General features: G+C 39.5%; 2 protein-coding genes and 1 long non-coding RNA gene across 5 annotated transcripts in view; 2 read left to right on the top strand and 1 right to left on the bottom strand.

Annotated features, from left to right (window-relative positions):
• Positions 1-8,147, top strand: part of ipo7 (importin 7) — a 56,954-nt gene extending 48,807 nt beyond the window's left edge. Inside the window, exons 22-25 of the mRNA XM_072272611.1 lie at positions 2,006-2,211; positions 4,673-4,876; positions 5,944-6,060; positions 6,272-8,147. Coding sequence (XP_072128712.1) covers positions 2,006-2,211; positions 4,673-4,876; positions 5,944-6,060; positions 6,272-6,369 — 625 coding nt within the window. The 3' untranslated portion in view covers positions 6,370-8,147. The remainder of the gene's footprint in view (positions 1-2,005; positions 2,212-4,672; positions 4,877-5,943; positions 6,061-6,271) is intronic.
• LOC140205213 (uncharacterized) lies at positions 3,282-13,846 on the bottom strand. The gene is made up of 3 exons (XR_011887780.1): positions 13,745-13,846; positions 10,764-10,905; positions 3,282-3,786 (listed from the first exon to the last, which is right to left on the bottom strand). It is a non-coding gene; the product is annotated as an uncharacterized lncRNA (long non-coding RNA).
• Positions 13,847-14,329: 483 nt separating this feature from the next.
• The window catches only part of LOC140205214 (zinc finger protein 143-like), a 64,553-nt gene continuing 54,007 nt past the window's right edge, over positions 14,330-24,875 (top strand). For 2 of the 3 annotated variants that reach the window (XR_011887781.1, XM_072272612.1), the window contains exon 1: positions 14,330-14,410. Coding sequence is in view for 1 of the 3 variants with exons in the window: in XM_072272612.1 (XP_072128713.1) it covers positions 14,374-14,410 (37 nt within the window). In the remaining 2 variants the exon portion in view is untranslated. The other variant, XM_072272613.1, reaches the window with a different exon arrangement.

Raw genomic sequence — 24,875 nt, forward strand, 5'->3', positions numbered from 1 at the left:
AAATAGAAATGGTGAGGAGATATTCTGTTTTTTAAAAAAATTGATATTTATTCTAGGTAATGCATTTTATGCAGTCAAACCAAGGTAGGGCTCGTACAGTGAATTGCAGGGCACTGACAAGTGTTGTGGAATAGAAGAACCTATTACCAGTGCATAGTTTGCTGAAAGCAACTGTGCAAACAGGTGTTTAGCTTGCTGGTCTTTATCAGGCAGGGCATCATGTTTAGGAGTAGGGACATTATGTTGCAGATATATAGGTTGGTAAGGCCACACGGAGTATTGTGTACAGTTTTGGTCACCCTGTTGTAAGAAAGACATTTTGAGCTCCACAAGCTGGAGAGGGTAAGGAAGAGATTTAATTTACAAGGATACTACCTGAGCTAGAGGGCCTGAGTTATAGGGAGAGGTTGGGGACCTGGAACACAATGTTACTTAATTGACACACATAAAAATTGCTGGTGAATGCAGCTGGCCAGGCAGCATCTATAGGAAGAAGTACAGTCGATGTTTCGCGCTGAGACCCTTCGTCAGGACTAACTGAAAGAAGAGATAGTAAGAGATTTGAGAGGGGGAGGGGGAGATCCAAAATGATAGGCGAAGACAGGAGGGGGAGGATGGAGTTAAGAGCTGGAAAGTTGATTGGCAAAAGGGATATGGGAGGATCATGGGACAGGAGGCCTAGGGAGAAAGAAAGGGGGAGGGGGGGAAGCCCAGAGGATGGGCAAGGAGTATGGTGAGAGGGACAGAGGGAGAAAAAGGAGAGAGAGAGAGAATAATATAAATAATAACGGATGGGGTACGAGGGGGAGGTGGGGCATTAATGGAAGTTGGAGAAGTCAATGTTCATGCAATCAGGCTGGAGGCTACCCAGACAGAATATAAAGTGTTGTTCCTCCAACCTGAGTGTGGCTTCATCTTGACAGTAGATGAGGCCGTGGATGGACATATCAGAATGGGAATAGAACGTGGAATTAAAATGCGTAGCCACTGGGAGATCCTGCTTTCTCTGGTGGATAGAGCGTAGGTATTCAGCGAAGCGGTCTCCCAGCCTGCGTTGGGTCTCGCCAATATTTAGAAGGCGGCATTGGGAGCACTGGATGCAGTATATCACCCCAGCCGACTCACAGGTGAAGTGTTGCCTCATCTGGAAGGACTGTATGGGGCCCTGAATGGTGGTGAGGGAGAAAGTATAAGGGCATGTGTAGCACTTGTTCTGCTTACAAGGATAAGTTCTTTTTAATGGGATGTGGAATTCCCATTCTGAAATGTCTATCCATGGCCTCCTCTACTGTCAAGATGAAGCCACACTCAGGTTGGAGGAACAACACCCCTTACATTCCGTCTGGGTAACCTCCAGCCTGATGGCATGAATATTGACTTCTCTAACTTACATTAATGCCCCACCTCCCCTTCGTACCCCATCCATTATTTATTTATTATTATTTCTCTCTCTCAACCCCCCCCCCCCCTTTCTCTCCATCTGTCCCTCTCACTATACTCCTTGCCCATCCTCTGGGCTTCCCCCTGCCCCTTTCTTTCTCCCTGGGCCTCCGGTCCCATGATCCTCTCATATCCCTTTTGCCAATCAACTTTCCAGATCTTAGATCCATCCCTCCCCCCTCCTGTCTTCTCCTATCATTTCTGATCTCCCCCTCCCACTTTCAAATCTCTTACTATCTCTTCTCTCAGTTAGTCCTGACGAAGGGTCTCGGCCCGAAACATCCACTGTACTTCTTCCTATAGATGCTGCCTGGCCTGCTGCATTCAGCAATTTTTATGTGTGTGGCTTGAAATTCCAGCATCTGCAAATTTCCTCATGTTTGCGTTACATAATTGAGTAATTTTCATAATTTTGTTTGATGGTGCCATGTGCTAATGTTAGCGTCCAATTACCTTTTGTTACTTTCTGTTTGCTGTTGAAATGGAATATTGTGCTTTTGAACTGAACTTGATATCCAAAGATTTGTTTGCACCTAGTCAATGACTTCCTCTTCCTATTATCCAGTTTGCATGACCGGAAAATGTGCGTCCTTGGTCTTTGTGCATTGATTGAACTTGAACAGAGACCACAAATTGTGAACCAGGTTGCCGGACAGATTTTACCAGCTCTGACCCTTCTCTTTGGTGGACTGAAGAGAGCATATGCATGTCGCGCAGAGCATGAAAATGATAGTGATGATGATGATGAAGGAGATGATGAGGACGAAAATGGTATGGCTAAATTACATTTGAATTTTCATCTCCCATTTAGAATAATTGATACCTGGTAATAAATTACATAGCTAACCTGAGTGACAGAGTTGAGTTGACATGTTCAGGTGCATAGTAAATGTAATGTAAATGAAGAATGCTAATCTTGAGAGATTTTACACTGAGACAAAATTATCTGGTTCAGATTTTATACACAAGCTACTCATTTTAAATTGTAGTTAACAACTCTGGAAGCTGATAGGAAGTGTCACTTCAGAATTTTTATAGGTTAGTATACTTGTATTCTGAATATTTAATATAAAAATTCATTGCCATTGAGAAAGTTTTAAAGGTGCTCTGTGCCCTTATGAATTTAGCTATGAAGCTGTTGTTGCATGATGTTGAATCAATGCATTTACTTTTGTTATGTGACTAGTTCTTGAAAAATATTTAATCCAGTACCAGCTAAAATCTAAAGTGGATAGACATGGGCTATTTGGCCATTCCTACTGAAACTGATTGTGATCTGTAACCCTATTCATTCATTCACTGCTAAAAATGCAATGCCAACACCCTGGCAGCCAAAGTTGGTTATCTTATTTGTGATTTTTTTCCCCACCCCGGTTGCCATTCTGTTGCAATGGAGTGGATCCAGTCTTACTGCAGCTAAGACACAGGTCAAGTATTGAACTTGATCTTCTGTGCTTGTGCAGCTCACAGCTACTCATTGAATAAATTTTATTAATCATTTATTACTCTTAAGAGTGTGTAATGCTTGTATTATTTTCATTATTTTATGAGAAACTTTTGCAAGCAAAAGAATACCAACAAAAGTCTTTAGATGGTGTGGCTTCACTGTACCCATTAACTTTTTTCAAAGGTTTTGAAGGTACATTTAATATAAGAGAAATGTACAATATACATCCTGAAATTCTTTTTCTTCACAAATATCCACGAAAACAGAGGAGTGCCCCAAAGAATGAATGACAGTTAAATGTTAGAACCCCAAAGCCCCCGCAGCTCCCCTCTCCCACGCATAAGCAGCAGCTAAGCAACGACAACCCCCCCTCCCCCACTGGCAAAAAAGCATCAGCAACCCCACCAAGCACTCATCCATGCAGCAAAGCATCAATAAAGACACAAACTTGCAGTACCCCAAAGACTACTCATTCACCAGGTAATTCTTCATACCACAGGAACTCTGTCCCTAATAAGGGAAAAAGGGGTGTCCCTGTTTCACAGCGAGATGGGTGACATAACAAACAACTCACTGATTTACGATGTTAGAAGTCTCTTGCGTCACTTCTTCCAGGCTCTGTGCCCAAAGAACTCAGGTCTCTGGCACACAGCCAGCAGCAAGCTTGCTGCTTTCGATCTTCCATCTCCCACGACACACCAGTTTTCTGCGGCGTCACCAACCTTGAGTCCGCCCGCCTCCAGAGCCACAAAATTCTGGAACCCTGAAGGCACGCGTCTTCTAGGCGACATTCTTGGCATATCAAATAGCGGCCAGTCAGGGGACCCCAAGAGCGGGTCCCATTCCCGCAAAGAACTGAAATCAGTGTGTAACTCCAGGTCAGAGTCTTCAAAAGAACCCTGAAAGGGAAAAATTGAGATATTAAAGATAGATATATAGCTGTTTCTGAAGATGCAAGCAAAGGAGTTGCTGTTAGGTGCCATCGTTCTCCGAAGCCGCTCCTCCTTTGTCACACTTTTCCTGTTACAGGATCATAAGTGATTATGAGCTCTTTGCCATTCATGTTCTTCTTCTCTTAACCTCAATTATTTCTGAAATATGGCAAGAAAATAAATCTCAGATCATCTGCTCTGTTAATCCTCCCCACTGGAACTCTTACTCTTTTAAGGAGTTTGCTGGGAGTGGGTAGGCACCTTCTGTGTGGCATTATGCCAATGAAATAAAAACACAACTATTTACTAGGAACTAACAGAAAAACAAATCATGTTGCCATATCCAGTCTTTTAAGTAAGTTTCGAAACAATCTTGTCAAGATTGTCTATTACTTGGCTGATATCTAAGTGATGGTACACAAATATTACAGAGCATACTGAAGAACAGTAAAATGTTGATCAGTGAGTTTGAGTCCATTGTATAGATTCACTTTGGCAAGTACTCAGGGGAGGAGAAAGATTTAAGTTCTCCAGCTAGGGTATAATGATACAATATCCTACCACAGTTACGGAAATGATTTGCTATGAAATGTTCCCTTACTATGTTATCTATATACTCTGCCCCCAGATCATCTGAGGACTTGGTCTAATGTAAGGTATTAAACTATTATCTTTAATTTGGGTGGTTCGAGGGGGGTAGAAATTTAAGATAGAGTTGATAGGATAGAGCTAATATACTTCATTGACTTTGTAATTTCTTCAAGCAATTCAAAATAAAAATTAAACCTTACAGTTTTCAGTACAAATTCATTATTTGTAGTAGAAAAGCCAACAACTTCATTTCTTTTGTCAGAACTGGGCAGTGATGAAGATGATATTGATGAAGATGGACAGGAGTATCTAGAAATGTTGGCAAAACAAGCTGGGGAAGATGGTGATGATGAAGAATGGGAAGATGACGATGCAGAAGAGACTGCTCTTGAAGGATATAGCACCATTGTTGATAATGAAGACAGCAATATTGATGAATATCAAATATTCAAAACCGTACTGCAAAGTATGTTTGGCTTTTGAGTTTACTGTTTGATTAATCTTTCATGTATAGATTATACTTACCAAAGGAAGCTCTGCTGTCAAGCAGTGCACACAAACTCAATCCCAAATAAAAACAGTGAACATCAGTACAAAAAATTACAGATTCTCTTCCTGCCTATAGTGGGGAGCTTTAGGATCTATATGCAATTTAAATTGATGTTTAGATTTTGAATATAATGTAAAAATGATTGGAATGATTAAGGTATCTTCAAGCCAACTTACGAATTTTGATGCACCCTGTTTTTATAAATGCTCCAGTACCAATTCCAAATATTACCAGTGACTTGAGAGATCCTTATTAGCAGGTGGGGTGTTAGAGAGTACAGAATTAACCCAACTGTGGCATTTGAGATTTCTTGATGAACACAGATTATGACTGGTGGCAGATTTTGTGCATCTGCATTTGAGCAAATCGTGACCCGAAATAACTCCAATGGTGTGCTCCACAAATCACTTTGGCTGTTAGATGGACACTTCTATGAATAGCAGGGAGTGAAAAGAAAATGTTTCTCACCTTCTGCTAGTATACTGTGTGTAATATGAATGGGGTTTAGGAACAAGATGGATTTAGATAGTGCTTTGACTTGATCTTTTGTTTTTCTTTGTAATGAGCACTCTGGTGAGTATTTAGCTGCTCCATTTAACTTTTTGTTTCCAGTTAGATTTATAATTATCATTTTTATGTATTTTAATAACTACTTTGTTAAAAATGCATACAAGTAATTTTCAATTCAACTGGCATTTTGGGGTTGGAGGGTCTGCCTTTTTTGTTTCAGGTTTCTAGCATACAAAATACTGGAAACAGCAGGTCAGGCAGTATCAGTGGAACAAGAAAAAATAACAGTTCAAGTTGAATATCTGGATTCAGAATTACTTCAGTATAGTAATGTAAAATTATATTTCATGAAATATTTTGTACAGTGATCTTAAAACTGTTGCTTAGTTCCTCATTACTGTTCCAGTGATCACTAATAGTATTGGAAGAATGACGTAGTGTGCCATGTAAACAGTCTGACTTTCCTTACACAGCTATACAAAACTGTGATCCTACCTGGTACCAAGCTCTTACATGCAATCTTACTGATGAACATAGGAAGCAGTTGCAAGACATTGGAACTCTTGCAGATCAGAGGCGAGCTGCACTAGGTATTTATGCTCCTTGTTGGCTAGAATATTAATTGACAGTGTTGTAAAATTTATGTATGTATGTAAATTTGCCATTGCATTATCATTGTTTCAACAGGATTAGAATTCAGATAAATTTTAGTGCATGAACTTTGTATGTCAAATATTAATTCCTCCAGCCTGTTAATTCCTAAAGAAATCTTATTTATGTTTGTTGTTTCCTCAATTACAGAGTCCAAACTGATAGAAAAACATGGTGGATACAAGTTCAATGCTCCAGTAGTGCCAACTTCATTTAATTTTGGCGGTTCTGCTCCAGGAATGAATTGAGTTCGCTTTTGATTCATTGTACTGTGTGACTGGTTGTAGTAAAAGCTTGTGTTGTTCCTTCCAGTAGTGGTTCCAAACAAAAAAAATCAGTTGTATCATCCACAAAATCCACTCAACTTCCTACTACGTGGAATGGACAAAATGACCGGAGAAGTGGGAATTTGATCATGAGAGCCCTCTGGAGAAGAAAAACAAGTTTCAGAGGAACATCGGCCTGAGAGAGACTAATGTTAAGAAAAATAAATGTCTCCAACCATAGGAATCTGAAAAGCAAGGAAAAATGTCATGTTGACAGCTTATCCTTGATTTCATTTCAGGCAGGGAAATCATTGGCTTCTGGAATAACTTCAACACATCTGTAGTTTAGGCTAGCAGGCTCCTTCAGTGTTTACATCCCATAATAGTGTTAGTATTAGTCTGGTTTTCCACATTTCAAGTTAATTTTTAATGTAAATACGACAACAGGTAGATAACGCTCAATTGTCTCCAAATTTTCCTGTTCATGCCAAGATTAAAAATGATTGTATTCAGATGTAGATTATCGGACGCTGAACATAACACTACATAATGGCAGGTGTGTATTTGTAAATGCATAAATAGCACTTTGATAATACGTAAGCCTTCTAGCCTTCTAAATTGAACAGCAAATTTGCTGTTCTACAAGTTCAAAGAATATATGATCTAAATATAAATGGAGACATTATGTTTAAAAAAAGAGGTGTCTTGCCTGTAGCCACCATTTCCATATTTGATTGGGATTTTTGGCTATGTGAGAGTCAATGATATTTCCATTGCTGCTGAAAATGGCAGTGCCCTCAGTGCCCTTTTTTAAGCTCTCTATGTACAAGTCTTTTTTTTTAAATAATAAATAAATTTGAATACATTGATATCATAAGCACTGAGTATTTCAGTACAATCTAGAAGCATGTAAAATTGGACTTGAACATAAAGCTCTAATCTGAGGAAAAGTACTGTAATTGGTTGAGTGTATGGATGAGCCATCTGTATATGCAACAAGCTATTAAAACAAAATTGGGTTGAAATTTTGTTGTTTAAAAAAATTTGTCTTTGTTTAACTTTTAGTGTTAAACTTAGGATCTTCACAATTAGGAGAAAATACATTGGTTATCCTTTTCCAGGCACTTGTTTTCTCATGAGTAAAGAGTTCATTCTCGGCACACAATTCTAATTGCAACTTGCACTGTTAACATCACAAATTGTAGATGTGCTTGTGTTAAATAAATGCACGGTGTGGCTTGTGTGCAAACTGATATTTAAAAATCAAATGGTTATCTGTGTGGTTGGCTTGCAGAACAGTTCTGGCTGCTCTTTGACTTGGTGAACAAGATAACTTTTGGGGTTTCTTTTGAACACGTTTATTTAATGTTGCATTATGCTGCACTTTAACACAGGTTGTGATCAAGATGTGTCACAATTGAGCAATGGTGATTGTGTGCTTCATTGCAATAAAGTGGCAGTTGTTTACAGAAATGAAAAAAATGAAGGAATGGTGTTTGGAATGCAGAAAATCATACTGGAAGGCTGATGAGGAATTGGATGGAAATATCAAACTGGTTGAAATTGACAAAACTATTGTTGAAAATAGTCTGGTGAAATTCAGAACCAAGGATGAAAAAGTTGGAACTTTGAGTATCTACTGTTTTTTTTAAGAAAAACCATGCGGTGATATCGCAGAGCATTAATAATTTTTGCAGATTCCTGTAACCCTGTGGTGATATTCTGTTACAGAACTTTAATAAAAAAAATTGAGCATTCAAGACCAAACTTAAAAGTTAATTGTGCTTTGTCTGCAATCAAATGAAATAGAGTGAATTGAGAATGACACTAGATATTGCAGGAAGTTCACGATGACTCTTCATACATGACTCAAACCATTTAGGATTAAACTAGTAAACAAAGCACATTGCTTATTGTAATATTAGCTTATAAATTTAATTTTAATTACACTAGCATGGAATGTATAGGGCATTTGATTATTTTTACTTCATTAAGTGGCACGTTCTATTCTGCCTTTTAAAATTTTGCCTTTCCTCCTAAAACTTGACCACAGTTACTGCCACTGAACAATGTAATGAATTGTGTTCACAATTATGACACGATTCATTATACAAGCTTTGAATAAAAACCCATGGATCTTGTTTTCTCATAAATTGGCCAGTTTTAGAATCTGAAAGTTAATTTGTTTTAAACTGAGGTGATACTACAATAAAAATTAGCCCAAGAAAATGGAAGGGACTTTTACAATCAGTCTAATTTGTAACTGCTCAGGAGGAGCTTGGATCCAAGTTGGTAATGGATTTTAGTGTATATTGTAGTGTCTAAATTTGGCAGAGTGGTAAAATTCTGCATGGTTTTAGGTATGTAATTCCTGTCATTGGATTGTGAGCTTGCAACATTAATGCATTTCAGGTTTACATGCTTAATACTTCCACGAGTCACAGACGTGTATGTAATTCTACTGTTGCTCTTCCCGATTTTTCCCTTCTATTCCTACTATTGCTGAAAGAAAGGTTGGAAGGAAATTGAAAAAACTTTAAATTGTTGCATTATATAGATATACTTTGTATGTTCTACCTATGGCTCTTTGAAATCTTAACTTCCAAGGTTAAAATGGATCTTTCCTTACTACATTTTTTTACTTGAGGGGTACTGTTCTTTTCAATCAGGTTCCATGCAAGCCATTGCTATGGGAACCGAGCTAATATATGTTGACAAGTTTTCTTCACTTTCAAAACAATTCAGCTGAGTTCTTAATGTTTCCAAGAAGGGCTTGTGGATAGTGATATGTAGTGTATGGCTTGAGAAATCATACTTACCCCTTCTAATACAGCCCACTTTTGATATCCGTGTTGAAATCAACTAAATGCAATCTATTATGTTTTTTGACTAAATATGACAATATTTTATAATTTATTAGTTTCATTATCTAACCAGGTATACAATACTGGATGATAATTGTTGCAGAAGAGTTGTCTATTGCAGAAGCTACACCAGAAGAGAGACAGTTTTTAATACATAACAGTGCTAATTAGTTGCTGAATGGGAGTGGGATACTTGAAGGGACAAGTAGGGACCTACTATAAATGGGAATGTTGGTGGAAAATGAGTTGATTTAACCTGGGTACGTTAAATAAATCTGGTCAACGGCCCTCTGTCACAACTGGAAGAAAAAAATCAATATAGTTTAAAGTTTCAGAAAAGTTGGGAAGAAAGAATTAAGACAAAGGGAACATCAAAATTATTCAAGTAGTAATGAAAGATCCAATATTGTATTGCTTGCCCCATTACAAGAACAGTGTGGAACCTGTGGAAAAGGGTCCAGAGTAGGTTTACCAGTGTGTAGCTCAAATTCAGGCAGCACGGGGAGATTGGTTGATTTCTCTATGGAATAGCAAGAGGTTGCGGGGAGACTTCATAGGTTCATACATTTATGAGAGACATGGATAGGGTAGATGGTCAGAGGCTTCTTTGCCAGGCTAGATACATAAGATACAAGAGGACATGCATTTAAGGTGAGGATAAATTTCATTTTACATGATAGTGGTAGGTACTTGGAAATAGGCTATTAGGAATATTGGTGGAAGCAGATATGATAGAGGTGTTAAAGGGGTTTTTAGGAAAACATGAATATGCAGAGAATAGAGGGATATGGACTTGTGCAGACAAGACTTTGTTTGATTTACTTGGCATAGATGTGGGCTGTAAGGCCTGTTCCTGTACTGTTCTATTGATTCATTTACAGTATGCTAACAATATTCCATTTGTTTTTGCAAACTTAACATCTTCAGGTACCGAATTGTATAACAGGCAATTTCACCCAACTTCAGTGAGATTTTTAACAGCAGATTTATCTTCCCCTGTTCTTTCAGCATTTAAATGAACCATTCACTTAATGACTGTCTGATCTACTCTTCCATTTTCACCAACCACTGTCCTTTAAAAAGCACCCTTCTGTATAACTAGTTGTAACACTAGTCATTTTATCTGTTCCTTTCCTATTATCCCAAGACCGAAAGAGTTCTTTAAGGTAAAGCAGCAATTCCAGTTTCATTACTTCCAAACTATTGCATTGCATTAGGTACTCATGGTGTGATAGTATTTGCATTTGGAGAAATCAAACTCTGGGTATTTGCCCAGCATCTTTCTCAAATTGCATGAGGCACTCTGACATTCCATGGACTGTCCCTTTAGTTTAATTTACCACACTACTGCTTTAAACTATGTGACTCACTGCACTGTTCCAACAAGGTTCATTATAAGTTTGATGAATCGTGCTTGTCTGAGCATATTAGACTCCTTTCAAGTGATAAATTCAATTTTGGGTAACTCACTTTCTCTAAATGTGATGGTCGTGTTGTCAATATTTAACTTACTTAACATTAACGTTCATGTCTTTTTTCTATGCCCCTTTGTTTCAAATCGTCTTTAATCTATCGATGGCTTGTCACTGTGTCAATCCTTGCCTTGGCCCATCAGAGACATTCCTTTTATCCTTTTAAAATCCTTCTCTTCCCCCTGCAATTTAAAACCAAATGTTTTTTTTCTCATTCAAGATTGCTTAACGACATTTCCAGTACATAAGTCTAAAGGAGAGTGAAATAAGTGTTACTCTGGATCCAATGCAGCATAAAAAAGCACACTAAGGTCAACACAAAAGAACTCAATAAATATAAATACATAAGATAGCTTATATATTGATAATATGTTCATAAAGTGCCGCTAGGCACAGGATTCTGTATGTAAGGTGATGGACAAGAAATGATAAAGTTGCTCAGCCTTACTTAACAAAGTAATTATTTTTTAATCTAGTTGTCCTGGTGTAAATGCTATGTAGCCTCTTCTCTTATGAATGGGACAAACAGTCCATGAGCATGGTGGGTGAGATCCTTCATGGTATTGTTGGCCTTTTTCCAGCACCTTTTTGTATATATGTCAATATTTTCCCATTTGTGATCATCTTCAACCTGAAATGTTTCCACAGATGGTGCCTGAGTATATAATACTTATTTCCTGCTTTGTCTACTTGTGTAAGTTTATAATACTCCACTATAAATGCTGCCTGGCCTGCTGAGTTCCTCCAGCATTTTGTGTGGGTTAGCAGAGTTACCATCATCAATTTACAATCTCCAAACACAATGAGTAAAATTTCTCAAGTTCACAATTGGTTAAAAGGAATGGATAACAAACTAGTTGGTGGAAATAGTAGCGAGGTTTCTCCAAACTTTCTTGCATGGTGTATATCTTCTCTGGTATTTCTCTTAGTAATCCATAAGGTCAAATATTAACACATATTACATTGGAGAAATTCCCTACAAATCTGAGCTTGTTAGCCACTCCCAAAAGGAGTCTCAGATGAATCGCTGGAAACTAGATTCTATTGGAGTGCACTTGCTGATTTATGCTGGCTTTTTAAAAAAAAAAAGTCCATATATTCACATCCCACTCTTATTTCCTGCTCTCTTCCCCACACACTCAATTATAACCTCTTCAGTGCTTCCAGATTTTCATACCTGTGCATGTCTATGTAATTGGCTCTGCATTCCTTTCCTGGACCACACTCCTTTCTCATTTAAAGTGCTTCTAAGATGTTATACCCTGAACGAGCCTTGATATCTCAAAGTGTAACCCAGTGTGTTTTTTAAACACATCTTTTAACCAATTGGATAATTAGACTTCTTTGGGTGGGGAGATTGAGACAGCAGCGCAGTCCTGGTCATGCAGTTTGATAGAATAAAGACGATGAAGATGGCAGAGTTTGTTAACGAAACACTGGTTATAATCGATACATGTACCCATCTGGAAGCCTGAAATTTGGAGTATCGTGAGCAGTTTTGGGCCCCTCTATGGAACAAAAAGGGTGTGCTGGCATTAGGAGGTTTATGAGAATGATCCAAGAATGAAAAAGTTAATGTATGAGGAATGCTCTGGGCCTGTACTCGCTGGAGTTTGGAAGAATGAGCGGGGAGGTGGCTCTCACATGTTGAATATTGAAAGGCCTAGTGGATGTGAAGATATTTCCTATGGTTGTGGGGAGTCTAGAATCAGAACCTCAGAAATAAGGGGAACCCCTTTTAGATCAGATGAGGAATTTCTTTAGCCAGAGGGTGGTGAATCAGTGGAATTCATTGCCACAGATTGCTCTGGAGGCCAAATCATTGGTTATATTTAAAGTCAAGTTTGATGGTACTTGATTAGGATAGGTTACCCTTATTACAATGAATCACTTATTTTATAATCAAAACAAGCTTCAGAGTCCACTTAACTAGTAAAAACTGAATACTCCCACTAGTCGGAAGAAAGATGTCTCCACTCTGCCTTTGATGTCAATTTCTCACCAAGCACACAGCACAACTCGCCTTACTTTGTATTTCTCTCCCTTGAAGCTGAGCTCCTTAATAATTTCCTAACTCGTGGTTGTGTTGTTAGACACGTCCACCATGGATATGGTCAACCTAAGAATCTAAATGACATCATTCTGTTGTACTTCCTATATTTGTTGCTCCACTGCAAAGCCACTTCTACTTCCTGCTAATTATCCTCTCTTGTATCTTGAAACTTTTTTTTACTGCCAACCTCTTCTAGTTCTGATTAAAGGTACAACTTCCTGCACAGGCAGGAAACTGAGCATTTGAGCAAAGAAAAACTGCAGTAAGTGGGAACCAGACCAAAACTTTATAGTAGTGGAAATACTTAGCCGGTTTTGCATTAACAATGGTAACATATAAAGTCAATAACCCTTCACCAGAACTGAAGAATGAAAGTGTTTTAATTAGTCTGGTAAGAGAGGTTGAAAAAAAACGTGTCTGATATTGTGGAGACCAAGGTTGTCCCAGTAACAATGCTGCAGAACAGCACCTCCCATCTATTGTAGCCATTGGGCCTTAATCAAGATTTTTGGATAACCTACTTTCACAGACTATGATGGGAGTATGATTTACCAGCTCAGGTAACACACACAAAATGCTGTTGAAACTCAACAGGCCAGGCACCATCTGTGGAAAAGAGTACAGTTGACGTTTTGGGCAGAGACCCTTCAGCAGGAGCGAATGTCCAGACTAAGTGAGGTTTTTGATTATGTTAGTCGCTTTACCGAGGCAGCAAGCAATGTAGACTAGTTTAGCCGGAGTATAAATGCCACGAAAATGGCCTTTTTGCAGCATAAGAGCAGTGCAAATCATCCCAAACGTAACCTTTCTAATGAAGGATCAAAGCCCGAAACGCAATTCCTCTCCATCGATGCTGCCTGACCTGCTAAGATTCTCCAGCATTTTGAGCGTGCGTTACTCAGGATTACCAGCCCAGCATCCGCACAATCTCTTGTGTTAAATTTAAGCTAACATAATGTGTGTAATACCGATGTCCTCATCGTTTGTAAGACTAAGAAAGCAGCCCCATCCGTCCCTGCAACACACTTGGCGGTGCCGCGTGCAGCGCGGGCACGCGATCGCCGAAGCCGGCGGAGCCCCGTCGGGTCACGTGCACTGCCGATGACGTCACGAACGGCGGCCGAACCTTCGCGCACCGCCATCGGGTCCGCCAAATCGGCAAAGAATTGGGCCTGCAATGCTGCTTTTGTTCGCTTTAATTTGCCAAACACTGTAAATGCATATTTCGGGAGTTTTTACGCAGCGATTATGAATTGAATTAATCTTGCCGTATCCCAATTTTTTTTTAAAATGGCGTCTGCCAGCACCCGGGAACCTGAGTAACTGTGATCAGGGCAGCCATTCTTTACCGCACCAAGTCCCGGTCGAATTAAATATGCACGACGCGACCGTGAGTGACGTACAGTAGCGACCAATGAAATGCGCGTTCGTCGACAGGTCGGCCTGCGTCCTCCGTCGAATGAGAGCTGTGGATGGCGTGTTCGAGCTCAGGGTGGCAACCAATGGGAGCAGCCGAGGGAGGCGGGGACGGCGGGACGATGCGCGATTCAGGGTGCAGGGCGGGCGCGGGACGGCAGTGTGTTTCCGCTCCTGATGCATGGTGGTCGAAGGGAGGAATTGTTGGAAAAAAAGAGGTTAGTAATTTTTTTTTACCCAGTGTGCCCTATTTCTTTTACCCAGCTCGGCCAAGGTTTGAGCTGTGTGAGGGGCAGATGTGTGAGGGAGTCGTGCTGCCGCTCCCCGGGGCTGGAGAGCTGGTGTGGAAGTTGGTTCCTGCAGCTAAATGATGAAGGGTCTCTCGTCTCTGCCTCTGGTGTGCAGCTCATTTTCAAAGCTGTCCCTATGTCCCCGGCCGCCGGCTCAGGGGCTGCCTTACTTCTCATCTCCAAGCCACCGTCCCCGGCTGCTCCCGCTCCCGCTCCCTCTCTCTCTCTCGACAGAGGATTGCCTCTCACCACGCCGCCAGCAAATCCGGGAGATGTCTTTTGTGATCGGTAACTTCGTGGATCGAAATGAATCGGCTCGCGCCTCGTAGCCTTAAGAACTGCTAATGTTGAAATAAAAAAAAAGTAACCTGCCGATAATGTGCCAGGTCTGTCACCAACTGTACTGATGGAAGCTTGGTCATTTTGTTTTACTTCCCAGGTGTTTACTGTGCAACAGTTTTGGGTTCCGTTTTTTTATGAGATTTGTGTTGGATATCTGTTTTTGTCCTTGCCATAAACCAGATAAAATATTTCCTGATCAGAAGATCGTTTAATCATATATTCCAACGTGGTGTTGTCATTGATGGTAAACTTAAAAACTTTATGGCGAGAGCTTGCTGGTTCTTTCACTGCCAGAATTATATTGGAATCGATTTGTTTTGCGTTCAATTGACAAAATCTGTATTGAACTGCCTGTAGGTTAATGATTACTTAATATCACCTTCAATATTGGTATTTCATCGTAGTGGACCTTACAGAATTTTATGCAACTATCTCGTGGTCTAAGTTTATAAATAAATAAAGTGAATTCCAGAAAAAAAGTATTAAAAAAAGCAGTTCCCGCGATAGCCTGCTTCCCTTTTATACAAGGTAACAATAGGGTTAGTCATGTGGTCCATACAGTTCAGCTAATTATAACTTGACTATGGAGTTTAACTCGTTGGCTTGGATATAAACAATGTTATTAAAAATAATTTGAAGAATTGGTCTTTTTTTGGGGGGGGGGGGGAATATGTGACATGGGTACCAGGAGCTTTCCATTAAGGATATGATGTTAAATCAGGGTCCAATTCAACCTGACCTTAATATAGTTAAGGACAATTAACAACATGTGAATGAAGGACTCATGTTGCTATTAAATTTATCAATATTAGGACATTGACAACTTTGACAGATGACAAAGTTGGGATCAAGGGTGAAGTTAATTTTGGTTGCATGTCACCCAAAGCCTTCTCACCACTGCTTAAGTTTTTAATCGCTTTTCTAAGTAATACTGGTAATGCAAATTTGAGGCACATATGTTTAGAACAGCGAGTATAGGAAAATCTAGATGTTCTTTTGTCATATCTTAGGCATGCCTACAATTAAGCTGATTTGGGTACTTCTGAGGTTTCTGATCTAACAGCAGTGAGATCACAATTAGAAGAACTTATGGAATTACATTGATGGGAAACTGGTGCTGGGCAATTGTTCTGTGCTGCCTAGTCTTACCACGCCAAGGCTTTGTTGAATCCGTATGGGTAACAAAAAAAAGTTACTTCATTTCACCAAATATAAGCCCTAAGTGCGAAGAACAAACCAACTCTCAGAAGTGTAAATGGGGGGGAAAAAGTTGAAAATTCTCAGTAACCATGCAGCATCTTGCAAAGAGAAACTAAACCTGTCAGATTAGTGACCTTCTGGCAGAATTCTCAATAGTTTTATTTGAAATCAGTTTCAAAGAAAAACTGAATCAGTAGAAACTGGAAATAGGCTAAAATGGAAGCAGTCAAGGGGAAAAAAATGATACAAAGTTATGCATGGAAAGAGAAATTGAGCCCATATTTCAAGTACAAGAAAAGAAACAGTTTGAAGTTGTGAGACATGGAGGACTTGAGAAAATAAAGGGGATGTCTGTGTAGTGTGGACACCTGAAGTGAATGAGGACAGTGAAAGAATGCACTGGAACTGAGAGGCTAACATAACTGTTTCCTACATTTTTGTTTTTTTATAAATTAAAAAGATACACCTTTCTAAGGAAAAAAACACCCCCTGGGTAATATAGATCAAGGAACCATGAATCATTTCCTATTTATCAAATTGTTAGTGCTAAAAGGGGCTGAGGATTACTGAAATCAGCTTGGCTTTGTGCGGTTGCAAGAAAAAGTTTGTGAATCCTTTGCAATTACCTGGTTTTCAGCATTAATTACTCATAAAATGTCATCTGATCTCCATCTAAGTCACAATAATAGACAAACACAATCTGCCTAAAACTATTAACACAAACAATTGCACTTTTCATGTTTTTATTGAACACATTGTTCAATCATTCACAGTCCTGGTTGGAAAAAGTATGTGAGCACTTGTATTTAAAAACTGGTAGAACCTCCTTTGGCAGTGATAACCTCCATCAAACATTTCCTGTAGCTGATGATCAGACTTGCACAACATTGAGGAATTTTAGAGCATTCCACCTTACAAAACTGCTTCAGTTCATCAATATTTCTGGGATACTTTGCATGAACAGCCCTCTTCAGGTCATGCCACAGCATTTCAATTGGGTTAGGGTCTGGACTCTGACTTGGCCATTCCAAAACATGAATTTTCTAATTTTAAAATCATTCTGTTGATTTACTTTTGTGTTTTGATCATTGTCTTGTTGCATCATCTGATTTCTATTAAGCTTCAGGTGATCGACTGCTACCCTGACATTCTCCTGTAAGATGTCTTGATGCAATTTTAAATTCATTGTTCCATCAACGATGGCAACAAAGCAGCCCCAAACCATGATGCTCCTTCCAACACGAAGGTTTGGTGTTAGTGTGCAGTGTCCTTTTCCCTCCATGGCAGTGTGCATTTCTGCCAATTTCAACTTGTGTCTCATCTGTCCACAGAACATTGTCCTAGAAGCATTGTGGAACATGGGATCAGCCATGATGGAATGGTAGAGCAGACTTGATGGACTGAATGGCCTAATTCTGCTCCTTTGTTTTATGGTCTTGTGTAAACAGCAAAAATTCAGGTGGTCTTTTGCAAACTTGAGACGTGCAGCAATTTTTTTTTGGGGGTTAGCAGTGGCTTCCTCCATGATGCCCTTCCATGACACCATTCTTGTTCAGTTTTTTTCTTAAGGCTGATTTATATTTGTGTGTCAAATCGACGGCGTAGCCACAAACCCTACACCGTAGCCTGACACGCACCTCTCCCAAAATGTAACTACACGTCATGGCAATGCAGACCGCAACAACTGTGATTGGTCCGCTTGGTAGCATCGCATTCCCTCCTACGCTGCAATAGCTTGCCATTGGGTGACTGAAGGGCAGGGAAGGAACTCTGGCTGCAATGCTTTCCATAAAGCTTTACAGACCTCCAAAATTATGGAGGACACATTTCGCTTTTACGAAAAAAGACGCTCGCTTTAAACTTGTTTACCCCGAGAAAGACTACCATGACCATGAAGCCTTGCATGGATAGGTGTGTGCGCATGTGTAACGTGTGCGAATTGCAGAGCAATGCAGACACACCAACGCACAAGTATAAATGCTCAGAACGGTGTAGCCCACTTGCGTAGGCTACGGCGTAAGCTGGTACGCACAAGTATAAATCAGCCTTACAGCATCAATGGGTTCTAGAGGTTTCAGCAGGTCTTTTGCTGCTACCCTTGGCTTCTTTTTCACCTCCTTCAGCATTCATTGATCGGAACATCTGACTCCAAATAGCTTTTGTAGAAGGCATTATCCCAGAGGTTCACAAACATTTTTGAACCTGGACTATGATTGTTTAAATGGTGTATTCAATATTGATAAGGAGTACAATTGTTTGTGTGTTATTGATTTAGGCAGAGTTTGTTTGTCTATCATTGTGACTTCGAAGAAGATCAGACCACATTTTATGAGTAATTAATTGCAAAGGGTTCACAAACCTTCTAACTGTAGATAGAAATTGTGGATTAGAAGATTATGATTTTAAATTTGAACAAAGGTTAGAACAATTTAGATCCAATTTGTCTTGTTTAGTGATGCAGCAGTCTGAAGCAAAACAATGTCAATGAAGAGGCTCCTGGTTAAGTTTCTAGTTTGCGTTCAATTATCTGATCTCAGACTCTGGGACAGCGCTGTTTCTATGTTGGTGAGCTCCCAATGGGTAATTGCTATTGGGAAATAAACATGTATGAACAATGGATGAAAGCTGAGGGAAAGTGTGTCCATCACCGTCAGCACTTTCTGGAAAGAAGGATGAATAAAGGGACATTTTGTAAAAATAGAGAAAAATAATGTTAAAATCAGTAGTATTCTATGTCTTTCAAGGCAGTCTGATATCTTACTCTAAAGATGCACATTCTGGCTTTGGTGCATTATATTACACTGTCCAATCACCTCGAAAATGAGGCTGTATTCTAGCTCCGGTTTGGCAGGTGTCACAGAAAAGCAAATACAAATACTGAAAATACTGAAGAAGATGAATAAATGATTCTCAAAGATACTAGAATAATGATATATTTTCCAGGAAAGTTAAACAAGCTAGAGTTTCGTTCTCCCTCAAAAGACTGAGGGGAAATAACCAAAAGAGTTGTAATGATAATGGAAGAAATAATTGGCTGGAAATTATTCCTCCTTTGGAAGACTACGAATCTAGAGGTCATATAAATGTATTAGTAAAATGCAAAGAATTCAGAAAAATGTGGATATACTACTACAAGGAACATTTAAGAGCAAAGGGAGAAAGGAATAGAAGAGAGTACAACTTGGGCTGCATGCAGTAAGATGGAAAGAAGCACATACACAAAATAACCGAAAGCATGTACAAGTTGGTACTGATACCTTAGGATATACTGTAGGTGTAGATGTGGGTTAGTAATTATAGGGTATCAAGCCAGAGAGATGATGAACTCTGACCCCTGGTCTTCCTCAAGTACACCTTAATTTTGAGCAATGTCATGAGGTCAGCTTTCATGTGAACACTGAGGTCCACCCATAGAACACATACTGAAGGGAAAAGTACCTAATATATTAGATTAACAAAAACTTATGGACACCTTGAACTGTCACAATTACTTGGCTGTCCCACATTTGTGTTGAGCATGGAAGAAGCAATAATATCCATGTAACCAAAATGGCATGGAAGTGAAGGAATGTTTCTTAGGCAATTACTTGGGTTCAGAGTGGCTTGTATCCACACCAGTTCAGGAAGTCCTCAGAATTTGCAAACAGCCAAATAGGGAAGGTGGTGCTTGAAGTGGCTGATGAGTTGTTTGAAAAGTTGTGCCTGTTCTGTTTACATATGATCATTAGCAGTGTACTATAATACAAACTTTAGAGCACTGTTGAATTGAGAGAAAGTATTGCTCTGTGGTTCCCACAGTACTGCTTTGAAGAATAGAATAGTTGTCCCACCACTCCAATTTAATTAAAGCATTTTACACGGTTATCACTTTGTTGATTGCAGCAGTAAATTAGCTGCTACAATTCCTACAGCAGTGATAAAACTTAAAAGTTTAAAATTAGCTGCAAAGTGTTCTAGATATCCTGAGGTTGGTAATGTTGCACTCTTCACATTCTGCAACCAAGTGCAATAGAATGTGGATATTAAGCTCAGGGATAGAAACATAGAAAATAGGTGCAGGAGTAGGCCATTCGGCCCTTCGAGCCTGCACCGCCATTTATTATGATCATGGCTGATCATCCAACTCAGAACCCCGCCCCAGCCTTCCCTCCATACCCCCTGACCCCCGTAGCCACAAGGGCCATATCTAACTCCCTCTTAAATATAGCCAATGAACTGGCCTCAACTGCTTCCTGTGGCAGAGAATTCCACAGATTCACCACTCTCTGTGTGAAGAAGTTTTTCCTCATCTCGGTCCTAAAAGGCTTCCCCTCTATCCTCAAACTGTGGCCCCTCGTTCTGGACTTCCCCAACATCGGAAACAATCTTCCTGCATCTAGCCTGTCCAATCCCTTTAGGATCTTATACATTTCAATCAGATCCCTCCTCAATCTTCTAAATTCCAACGAGTACAAGCCCAGTTCATTCAGTCTTTCTTCATATGAAAGCCCTGCCATCCCAGGAATCAATCTGGTGAACCTTCTTTGTACTCCCTCTATGGCAAGGATGTCTTTCCTCAGATTAGGGGACCAAAACTGCACACAATACTCCAGGTGTGGTCTCACCAAGGCCTTGTACAACTGCAGTAGTACCTCCCTGCTCCTGTACTCGAATCCTCTCGCTATAAATGCCAGCATACCATTCGCCTTTTTCACCGCCTGCTGTACCTGCATGCCCACTTTCAATGACTGGTGTATAATGACACCCAGGTCTCGTTGCACCTCCCCTTTTCCTAATCGGCCACCATTCAGATAATAATCTGTTTTCCTATTTTTGCCACCGAAGTGGATAACTTCACATTTATCCACATTGAATTGCATCTGCCATGAATTTGCCCACTCACCCAACCTATCCAAGTAACCCTGCATCCTCTTAGCATCCTCCTCACAGCTAACACTGCCCCCCAGCTTCGTGTCATCCGCAAACTTGGAGATGCTGCATTTAATTCCCTCATCCAAGTCATTAATATATATAGGGTTGCTAATCAGTCAAACCATGTTGAATATTCCTTACAGATGGAAGATCACAAACTAAGAAAACAACCTCTCCCTCAATGTCGCAAAAGCAAAGGAGCTGGTTGTGGATTATAGGAGGAATGGAGACGGGCTAATCCCTATTGACATCAACGGATCTGGGGTTAAGAGGGTAAACAGCTTTAAGTTATTCGACATCCACATCACCAAGGACCTCACGTGGTCTGTACACCAGCTGTCTGGTGAAAAAGACAAGACAGTGCCTCTTTCACCTCAGACAGTTGAGGGAGTTTGGTATGGGCCCCCAAATCCTAATAACTTTCTACAGGGGCACAATTGAGAGCATCCTGACTGGCTGCATCACTGCCTGGTATGGGAACTGTACTTTCCCTAACCACAGGACTCTGCAGAGAGTGGTGCAGACAGCCCAGCGCATCTGTAGATGTGAATTTCCCACTATTCAGGACATTTACAAAGACAGGTGTGAAAAAAGGGTCCAAAGGATCATTGGGGACCTGAGTCGCCTCAACCACAAACTGTTCCAGCTGCTACCATCCGGGAAGCAGTATCACAGCATAAAAGCCAGGACCATCAGGCTCCAGGACAGCTTCTTCCACCAGGCCATCAGACTGATTAACTCACGCTGATTTGAGTGTATACTATGCTACATTGACTGTTCTATTTATTATAAATTACTATGATTTCACATTTAGACAGAGATGTAACGTAAAGATTTTTACTCTTAACGTATGTGAAGGATGTAAGAAGTAAAGTCAATTCATAACCTACTCACTATTGCTTATTTGTCATCCACTGTTCTCCAAACTGGAATGGCTGCTCATGTTAAACATTTGAGCTGTTATGATGCCTATTTTTTGGGATGATAGTAGTGGTGGAACCATAGAAGATTAAGGAGAAATTGTGCTGCCTTGTATTGGTATACAGTATGTGTTGTTCGTCCATCGTCAACGTCGATGAGGACCTCGACACCAGATGGTGTCGAAACTAGCGCGTGATTTGGATTTAAGTGAGGGAAAGTTGCGCAGCGTCAGCCTCACTCTCTCTTCCCAATTCCCATCTGGATCCAGTGGCAAGACAGAGTCGAGATGGCTGGAGATGGGACTAGGCGCAGTGGATGACCAGGACATCTTCTGTGTCTTGTCCTGCTCTTCATGTTCCACGACGCTTGCAGACACCGCCTTCTTGACCGTTGGACCTTCCATTGGTCTGGTATACAGTATAGCCATTATCTGATTAAGAAGACTAGTAGCCAGCCCAGCCTTCACCCTGAAGTTGGGCTGTTGTGCATGAGAAATCATTCTGCCAGCATTTGAAATTACTACTTCTATTAGGAACTGAAATGCATTTTGATAGTTTCTGGCAAATATTGGAGTAAGAAATTAATAAGAATGTAGAGTAATTAAAATAAATACTTATTTTTCAACCGTTTTAGCTTAAAAATGCATCAACCTGAATATTTGGAACAGGAACCAATTAAATCTGTGACCTGGGTATTTGAATGTTTGCAAACAGAGGAATTACAATAGATTGGCTAGATTATTGCCTTCTCAAACATGTCTAAACAATTCCAGCTTTATTAAATTAGATGGAATGGAACTGTAACAATAACATTTAACTGCTGAAATAAGAGGCATTGGGCTTAGTTTGATGCCTGCTGACTTATCAAGTCTTTTTAAGAGCTGAAACACATAATGAAGAAAACTGATGCTGATAGTCGTTTTGTGCCTTTTATCTTAGTAAGCACTCAAAAATAGAAATAGAGTACCAAGGTTAATTGTATCTTCATTAATGCTAAGTATGATAAACCCTGAGAAGCTATACTAGTTTGTTATTGTCAATTATCATAATTGTGAATCAGTATAAATTTAATGTTATTCTTATTTGTGGTTTTGCAATGTACAACCTTTTTATTGAAATCTGAAATACTTCCAAAATTATAGTGGAAGTAGTTATAATGTTGTATTGTCAAAATCAGGATCGGGTTTAATATCACCGGCGTATGATGTGAAATTTGTTAACTTAGAGGCAGCAGTACAATGCAATACCTGATAGTATATTTTTAAAATGTCACTTAGGGTATATCAAATGTATATTAAGTAGTTAAATTAAAAATAGTACAAAAAGAGAAATAACATTTTTTAAAAAGTGTGGTAGTATTCATTTGTTCATTGCCCATTTATGAGTCACTTGGCAGAGGGGAAGAAACTGTTCCTGAATCGCTGACTGTGTGCCTTCAGGCTTCTGTACCTCCTTCCTAATGGTAATAATGAGAAGAGGGCATGCCCTGGGTGCTGAGGGTCCTTAATAATTGATGTAATATTTTAGCATTTATTGCACTCTTGTATGAATCTCATGAGCTACATGCACAAAGTAACTTGATTGTCTTATTTAATTTTGGGGCTTTAGCACAAGGCACGTTAAATACATAATTAACATAAAAATACTAGTATTTTAGCATTTTCTATTTCAAATGCATCAATTCTTTCCTTCCATTCCTGTTGACTCAGACAAATACTTGTTGCCTTCATCTGTAGGATTTTGTTTGAAAATTTTAGTACAAGCTTTACAATGATTTAGAAAGGAAATAAATGGTTAGTGTTGAGCTGTAAAAATACGGTAACCATACCCTTTTATTAAGCATTGGTATGATTATGGTCACAATATTGTAAGCAATACAAAATTGCAACTCTTTCTCTGGTACAAAGAGAGTAATCAAACCTTTGATGGGACTGGACTGCAGGAAGCATTTTTAAAAATTAGTTGTTCATTCACAAGACACGAGTGTTGCCAGAAAGGCTTGAACTTAGCATATTAGTAGTCCATTTCAGAGGATAGTGAAAATGGGACCTGATGAAGGGTGTTGGCTCAACGTCGACTGTTTACCCTTTTCCATAGATGCTGCCTTGTCTACTGAGTTCCTCTAGCATTTTGTATGTGTTGTTAAAATCAACTACTTTTGCTGTGTTTCTGGAACTACATGTACTAGCAGACCGGTTAAAAATAATGGATTTTCTCCCTATAGGACATTGGTATATCTGAAATTACTGAAACGACACATTTAATTCTAACTATTTAATTGGTCCAATTAATTTATAATTTAAATTATATTTAATTTGAATTTCGGCATCTGGATTATGGGTAGACAACAAACATACCGATTGAATTGTGCGAAATAATCTGCTCATTGAAAAAAAAACATAGGGATTGGATCAGATTGATTTCTTCAAAGAATTCTGAAAGATTAAAAAAATGCTGGCTAAGATTACTTCAACAGTGCCAGTGAAGTGGAAATTCCAAAATTTAGCAGCGCAATAGGACCAGGTCACATTGCACAGTAGAATAAATCTTTATTCTGCATCATGGAAGTGAAATTCAGTGAGGACATGGTGTATGGAGCGGATTTTATGGGTGATTTGAGTAGAGGATCATCACTGGAATCAGAGAAATGATCACACCTGTGTGGAGCTGCATGAGTGGGAAAGAGGAGGGAAGAAGTGCCCAGAAAGTAATGGTTGGTTGGTTAGTAAAGCACGTGTGGGAGGGAGGACTGTGCTGATAGTCAGCAACAAAATTGTGATGACAATCATTTTCAATGAAAATTTAAAGCAGCACATTTGTAGGAACTCTTTTCTGTCTATGGACCATGTAGGGTGGAGTTATTTAACTAACACAGAGGCTTCAAAACTCCAATTAAAGCTGTGTTCTTTGGCTTGGTATTCGCTGTAAAATTTTGTGTAAATAGTATTGAAAGACACTGTGTTGCCATTATTCATATGCCTGTATCATTAATATTCAAAGCTGTAAGTATTTTACTGTTT

The sequence above is a fragment of the Mobula birostris genome, chromosome 11, assembly GCF_030028105.1.
Source record: "Mobula birostris isolate sMobBir1 chromosome 11, sMobBir1.hap1, whole genome shotgun sequence".
Classification (NCBI taxonomy): Eukaryota; Metazoa; Chordata; class Chondrichthyes; order Myliobatiformes; family Myliobatidae; genus Mobula; species Mobula birostris.